Source organism: Brachyhypopomus gauderio, chromosome 10 (assembly GCF_052324685.1).
Source record: "Brachyhypopomus gauderio isolate BG-103 chromosome 10, BGAUD_0.2, whole genome shotgun sequence".
NCBI lineage: Eukaryota > Metazoa > Chordata > Actinopteri > Gymnotiformes > Hypopomidae > Brachyhypopomus > Brachyhypopomus gauderio.
Genome location: NC_135220.1, coordinates 6,617,094 through 6,624,652, shown reverse-complemented (window position 1 = coordinate 6,624,652; position 7,559 = coordinate 6,617,094). Strand labels below are relative to the sequence as shown.

Here is a 7,559-nt window from a genome sequence, read left to right as displayed (position 1 = left end):
CAAGTTATGAGTGTGTTGCATACATTAGGGTGACCAAACGCCCGTATTTCCGTATTTTCAAGTCTGGGTTTTTTTTTATAACCATTCCAACACTGTTCTGTGCATGTCTGCTTCTCCAGCGAGCAACCAGTAGTGTTGTTTACAATCTCATGTAGGCGAGTAGCGTCATTCGAACAAATTGTTCGCGAATGACACAACACTACTGCTGCAACATAATCTACCATTTACTACTGACTGGGGCAAAGCACAACCTAGCAGCATGGAGAGGAACTCCCGGCTCCATTAATAAGGTACGTTTTTTATTAAGCTAACACACTAACTTTGTGGGGTTTGTTGAGTTTTAATTTTGAACTAGGTTGTATTTCAAAATATTTTCCAAACATAGTTATCAAAGCTAGTGCTAACCAGAGGCGGACGAAGTACTCAATTTCATTACTTGAGTCAAAGTACAGATACCACTGGTCAAATGCTACTCCGATACAAGTGAAAGTTGCATGTTCAAAATCTTACTTAAGTGAAAGTACTGAAGTACTTGCTTTTAAAAATACTTAAGTATTAAAGTACACCTTCCGTCACATTTGTAAAAAAGTTATAGTTTAAAAGTATTATACATCCTACCAAATCCTCTTTGGGCATAATATTCATACAGTCTTTGATAATAATCCATAAGGCATATTCCAATGATGTACATCATTCAGGTAGTGGTAGCAGAAAAGTTTAACCTACACTTTAGTTTAAGGAACAAAAACATTTTCTAAAACCACAATTCACTGATTAGCCTAGCCTAACCTGTTTAAGCAAATTATGTTACCATATTAAAAGTCAATAATAAAATGACGGTTTTCTCTCTTTGCTAGTTAGGTATTCAGTCATCCAATACAACATTATGCTACAGTCAATATAAACAAAGACAAAGTAAAATTAGCAGTGTGGCATCTTGGTAGTCTAACCTTGCTACAACCTTTTGCAGTATGGCTAAAGCCCACCAACTCCATGCCACCCAACATGCTAACAAACTCTTTTCAAACTAGAAATCACAGCCACATTAGAATTATTGACATTAGTTCTACACTGACATTAGAATGGAAACATTATTTGACAAGATTCGATTAACCCACACGGTTTCCCTTATTGATGTTTCCGTAGTTTGAATTACTTGCCAATATAATGTTAATATTATTTATAGTGATCCTAGCAGACCTAGCAGTGGAGTGAGCAGGCAAAGTCATTTCACTAGCCTTACTGCAAAGCTCCTCTGACTACATAGTCACTTAACAAAACATTTAGGCTGCATACCGTAATATACTTCCTCAGGTGGGACGGTGAATTTTGGTATGCAGTGATATAGTTTGTTTTTGGCAAACAAAGCATGCATTTAAAACGATAGGAATGATTCATCCGTTCAGAAAACTGGAACATTTTGTCGAGATACGGCCATGGGTGCAAAAGAGCATGCCAGGGTTGCCAGCTCTCACGCATTGAGCGTGAGACACACGCATTTGACCGTTTTCACACACTCTCACGCCACAGTTCCGATATCTCACGCCGAAAAAAAATCTAGTTTATTTACCTCTGATCTATATCTATCAACCACCGGCGATCGCGATATAATACTTAATTTGTGTCCATTTTTCATCGCCCCGGTAACGTTCGCCACCCCCCGATCAACAATTTACACTCGCCACCAAGTCCAGGTTCAAATCTCCCTCCAAGCGATCTTGAAAAGTTGGCAACCCTGGCATGCTCCATCACCGCCGTCTCCGCTCATGTTGCTGTTATTTAGGAAAAGAACGACTAGCGACACAGAACTTGATTTTACACCTCACAGACACATCCTTGATTGCTGATAGGCTGTCACCTGTGAAAATACTATCAGGGGAGGGGAGGAGAGTTGTGTGTGGAAGTAACGAGTAACGAGAGCTGGACAGAAATGTAGTGGAGTGATAAGTACTGTATTTGTTATTCAACTGTAGTGAAGTGAAAGTCATGAGTATTAAAAAAAAAATCAACTTAAGTACAAATACTCAAGAACTGTACTTAAGTACAGTACTTAAGTAAATGTACTTCGTTACTGCTCACCTCTGGTGCTAACTAAGCCAAAGTGATGTAAAGTTCAATTTGTAACAGTTAACACAAAAAGTTAAATTAACCTTTCATCGTTAGCTTGTCCTTGCAGTAGATGTAATAACACGTAAAGGCATCGGCATCTTACATAAAGATTACGTTGGCATATGCCAATGACATTGGCATCTTACGTACAGATGACAGTGGCATATGCCACTGTTATCGGCATCTTATGTACAGATGACAGTGGCACATAACATTTTTTTTTCCAGATGCTGGCATGTGCCTATACCTATGTCATTTTACTTTGTGCCTAAAGTAAGGTGGGGTCAGATGGGGTCGGTGCTAGGCAGCGGGGGGTTTGGCACCTTCTATGCCAGCAGCCGGATCTCTGACGGTTTACTGGTGGCAGTTAAACATGTGGCAAAGGAGAGAGTCATGGAGTGGGGCTCCATTAACGTTGTGATGATGCCTTTGGAGATTTTGCTGATGAAGAAAGTGGGCTCCTCGTTTAGAGGGGTGATCAAGTTGTTGGACTGATACAAAAGAGCGGACTGCTGGCTGATCATGATGGAGAGACCCAAGCTGGTGAAGGATCTGTACGACTTCCATCACAGAGTAGGGCGCACTGGATTAGCCCACTGCACGGTGCTTCCTCCACCAGGTGCTGGAGGCTGTCCCATTTTTCAAGATATTTACACGTTCACGCTAACAGCAGTAATCTCACGAGAACGGACACTACTGCAGGCAGGTTTCCATTCTCTAGGCTTATATAGAGGTACGCTCTATAGTGCAGAAAATACGGTGACCGAAATTCTCAGTCTCTAAGTTTATCTTGCGCTTTTAGCTCAAAGGCAATTCACAATGGAGGATTTAAAAGCATTTCTACAAGACAAGACGGTCAAAGAGTTTTTGTCCGCTAGTGATTCCATGAAAGTGGAGCCCGAGCCCTTTGAGAAGGTGTATCAGGTGGGGTCGGTGCTAGGCAGCGGGGGGTTTGGCACTGTCTACGCCAGCAGCCGGATCTCCGAAGGTTTACAGGTGGCAGTTAAACATGTGGCAAAGGAGAGTGTCATGGCAACATCTACGCCAGCAGCCAGAACTCCAATGGTTTACAGATGGCAGTTAAACATGTGGCAAAGGAGAGTCACTGAGTGGGGCTCCATTAATGGCGTGATGATGCCTTTGGAGATTTTGCTGATGAAGAAAGTGGGCTCCTCGTTTAGAGGGGTGATCAAGTTGTTGGACTGGTACGAAAGAGCAGATGGCTGGCTGATCGTGATGGAGAGACCCGAGCTGGTGAAGGATCTGTACGACTTCATCATGGAGAAGGGTGCGCTGGACGAGCCCACAGCCCAGGGCTTCCTCCGCCAGGTGCTGGAGGCTGTGCGCCACTGCTACAGCTGCGCGGTGCTTCACCAGGACATCAAGGACAAGAACCTCCTGGTGGACCTGCACACCAGGGACCTGAAGATCATCGACTTTGGGTCAGGGGCGAGCCGGGGGTGGTTCAAGGACACAGTGTACACCAACTTCAACAGATATGTGTACAGTCCACCAGAGTGGATACGTTTGCATCGATACCATGCACGCTCTGCAACCATCTGGTCGCTAGAGGTGCTGCTGTACGACATGGTCTGTGGAGACATTTCTTTTGAACAGGATAAGGAGATCCTCCGGGGGCACCTCTACTTCAGAAGGCGGATCAAGTGTTGCCTGGCACCAAGACCATTGGACCGTCCCACGCTGGAGCAGATATTCGAGCATCTCTGGATGTGTCCAGCCGAGGTGTCCAAGGTGGAGGAGAGTGACATCTGACTGAGCACCATCAGTACGGACACTTCAAGGAGAGCCTTTGAGAGCCCCTGCTCTCTTTTGGGGGTGGGGTGTGAGGTCTGCTCTTCTGCTGTCCTACCATTACCACGCTTTCAGAAGCCCTGTAGTCCCCCACCCCTCTTGTAGGGAATCATTTATTACAGTTTGCATTTCCTTAATATCTTTTTATTTGTTCTTTTTTTATTATTTATAAAGTGTTTCCTGATGGGGATCATTTGCTGTTTGGAAGGACTTACCAGCGCTATTTATTATTAGTATTATATTACCATTGTTTTTGTTGTTACAATGCTGGTTTATGCATCTGGCAAGCCTCCTACACAGATGTGGCTGCTCTCAGAGCTTGGACAACTTTTTTTTATTTAAATGTTTTTGATTTGGAGTGCCTTTGTGAAAGCTTCTCTAGGGGGGGCGGGCTTTCATCATTGCGTTTGTCGTGATTGTTATTGGTTGTGTTTTTGATTTTTTTTAGTTTTTTGGGATTAAAGTTCTCCTTGAGCTGGTTCAGAAGTCGCAAGGCCAGAGACATTGAGTCCGAATGTGCCTTGTTCCATGCCTCCAATGAGGCGGACCGGAGCTGTGGCTGCAAGATTGTGTGTGCCTGTCATGGCGGCAATCCCCAAACACGATGTTCGACACCTCAGGTAAGGGAGGCCATTATGCTGAAGTACCAAGCGTATCGTGGCTTTGACTGTTGCGGAGGCAAAAACTCGGGTGTGGGAAGAGTTTGGTGAGACCATGGAAAATGACTTTTGATTGGTTCAGAGAAGATTCTGGCAAACTGTCAGGCAACTTAGGAGGGGAAAGCGGTTCCCAATCAACACTGTAAACAGTGGGGCTGGGGATCTGCTGACCTCGACTGGGGATGTCATTAGGCGGTGGAAGGAATACTTCCAGGATCTTCTCAATGCCACCATCATATCTTCTGTAGAGGAAGCAGAGCTGGGGGACTTGGACGGGGGTTTGCCCATCACTCGGGCTGAGGTGACCAGGGTAGTTGTGAAACTCTTTGGGGCAAAGCTCAGAGGGTGGATGAGATCCGCCCTAAGTTCCATAAGACTTTGGATGTTGTGGGACTGTCCTGGCCGACACGTTTTTGTAACATTGCGTGTACATCGGGGGCAATGCCTCTGGACTGGCTAACTGGGGTGGTGGTTCCCCTTTTTAAGAAGTGCTCCAACTATGGGGGGATCATACTCCTCAACCTTCCTGGTAAGGTCTATGTAGGTTTACTGGAGAAGTCCAGCTGATAGTCGAATCTCAGTTACAAGAGGAACAATGTGGGCTCCGTACTGGTTGTGGAACACTGGACAGGCTTTTCACCCTTGCAAGGGTCCTAGAGGGTGCATGGGAGTTTGCTCAACTAGTCCACATGTGTTTTGTGGATTTGGAGAAGGCATTCGACAGTGTCCCTCTGGGATTCCTCTGGGGGTACTCCGGGAGTATAGGGTACGGGCAAAGGTGTCAGAAGTATTCACATTCATTACTCAGGTAGAAGTACAGATACTAGGATTTAAAAATACTTATAAAAGTAAAGTATAAAAGTAAAAGTAATATAAGAGAAAAAAAGCGATTAAGGACAAACGCTTAGGTGGCACCACAAGAATCTATAGTGCACTAGCCCACCTCCCCAAAAACCCCATTCTTCTAAAAGCCATAATGACTATACTATATACGTCTCCAATACGTCTGGAAAAGGTCGTAACATCTTAAATGCATCTGGTCCATTTGGATTGATCTTACATTGGTCTTATTATCATCGTTTTGCAGATGTCTATATGTCTTCTTTACATCTTCACCCGATCTGCAAATTGTCAGCTAGCAAAAGGTCATAAGATCTTGTTCCTTTGGGATTGATCTTATCATCGTGCTGCAGATGTCTATGCATATACAGTGTTTTTTTACATCTACACCTGATCTGCAATTTGATAGCTCAGATTCCGTGACTGTTTAACATTGACATATGATTGCGACACGTAAAAAGTTGTCCATTCAAAAACTGCCTTTCACCACACCACCGAGTTTTGTATTGTAGCAGCGAAACACCACGATGGAAGACAGTTAATACTATAAACCCTTTATTAACTCGCGCTTCAGACAGAACCACAGTATCACCAGTTCATACAAGTGACATCAAGGAAGTATGAAACACTTAGTAATGACGCTTGTTGTCACGTTGAGGACCCCGGCCCCTCCCCTTTGGGCGTGTGTAAACGTTGTCCACGTGCTTTGTCTGCGTCTGCGGAACTCTGTGGTGAAGGCTATGTTGTGTGAATAATGTGTCTCACCTGTGAATCGTCTCGTAATCACATGGGGCTAATGTGGTCTGTCTATTTAATGTGCGCTCGCGCAGTGTCCTGTGCTCGTCGTTGTCTAATGTCTACACGTTACGTGTGAAGTGTTTGTTGCTCGTGCGCTATTGCGCAATTTTGTTTAAATAAAAAGTGACGTAAAAGAGGAGGATTCCTGTCTCGTCCTTCGTCCCTCGCCGAACGTCACACTTGTTTATTAAACAGTATAGTTATCTGATAGTATGTTTAAGCGCGAAACACTAATGTGCGCAAGATTGTTGGAATCTTCGTGCCAAATTAAAAAAGGTAGCACGAGCTAACCAGTTAACGGACGCTCAACGGTTTTGTGAGCTATAGCTGATGATGACACCACTCTTCCACCAACTATTCCTGTTCACCGTTTACAAAAGTAAGCAGCTTTGCTAACTGGCTAACATTTGCTGTCAGTGGCCAACTTTCCTGAAGAACCTGTTTAGGAGCAGTTTTTTTAAATGTTATATTAAAATGTTAATGTTGAAAATGCCCATTGAAAATGAATGTACTTTAGTACAAGGGTTGATTGGTCTCCCTGGCTACCAACATCCTCGCTGGAGCTTAGTTGGGACACTTCCCTCAAATTCTTTTGAGTCTCTGCCACAGACATCTTTATACTAAGCTACATACGTCTGCTGTGTCCTCTAGTGATGTGTCGGTCGCGAACGAACCAGTTCAAAGAGCCGGCTCTTTTAAGTGAACGACGAGAGCTGGTTCCCCTCTAAGACCAAGCCGCAGGGTTCATACACTTTTTTGACAATTAATTTCCATGACTTTTCCATGACTTTTCCATGACTTTCAGACAAATTTCAATGACTATACATTCTCTAAACATATGTGTAGACATGAAAAATAAGAAAAAATCCAGGTCAAATTTCAAAATTCCACAGTATATAATAAATTAATGAAAAGCCACGTGGTTTAATTGAAAAAATAAACATTTACCGTATTTTCAATATCAATATAAGCCGCATCTACAAAGTTTTTTTATGGAAATGCTGTAGCCATAAGCCGTATCCGGGCTTACAGCCGGTGAGTCCCCGCTTACCGACGGGTCTGGTTAACAACGGACCGGAGTTACGACCGACTTTTCTTAATTTCGCGCGGTGCGCGGAGGTGCAGTGGCAGCACTGTGGAGTATAGTGGAGTGTAGTGGAGTGGTGTGTTGTGTAGTGTTGTGTATGATAAGCTGGGGCAGCACAGCCTCCACTGCAGCCCATCTCGGCAACACGATCGCTCTTTCTCGCGTTGTACGCACGAGAACATCGTTTTTTTCTATACTGTGTTTACGATCAAAACGTATCTAAATCTAGGGTCGCGCTTTACGACGAACTTTTC

At 44.0% G+C, this 7,559-nt stretch overlaps 1 protein-coding gene across 1 annotated transcript; it reads left to right on the top strand.

Moving 5' to 3' along the window:
* Positions 1 to 2,994: 2,994 nt before the first annotated feature.
* Positions 2,995 to 3,882, top strand: LOC143526251 (serine/threonine-protein kinase pim-3-like). Its single transcript, XM_077020894.1, has 2 exons — positions 2,995 to 3,135; positions 3,190 to 3,882. The coding sequence occupies exons 1-2, from the start codon at positions 2,995 to 2,997 to the stop codon at positions 3,880 to 3,882; spliced, it is 834 nt and encodes a 277-aa protein (XP_076877009.1).
* The last annotated feature ends 3,677 nt before the right edge of the window (positions 3,883 to 7,559 follow it).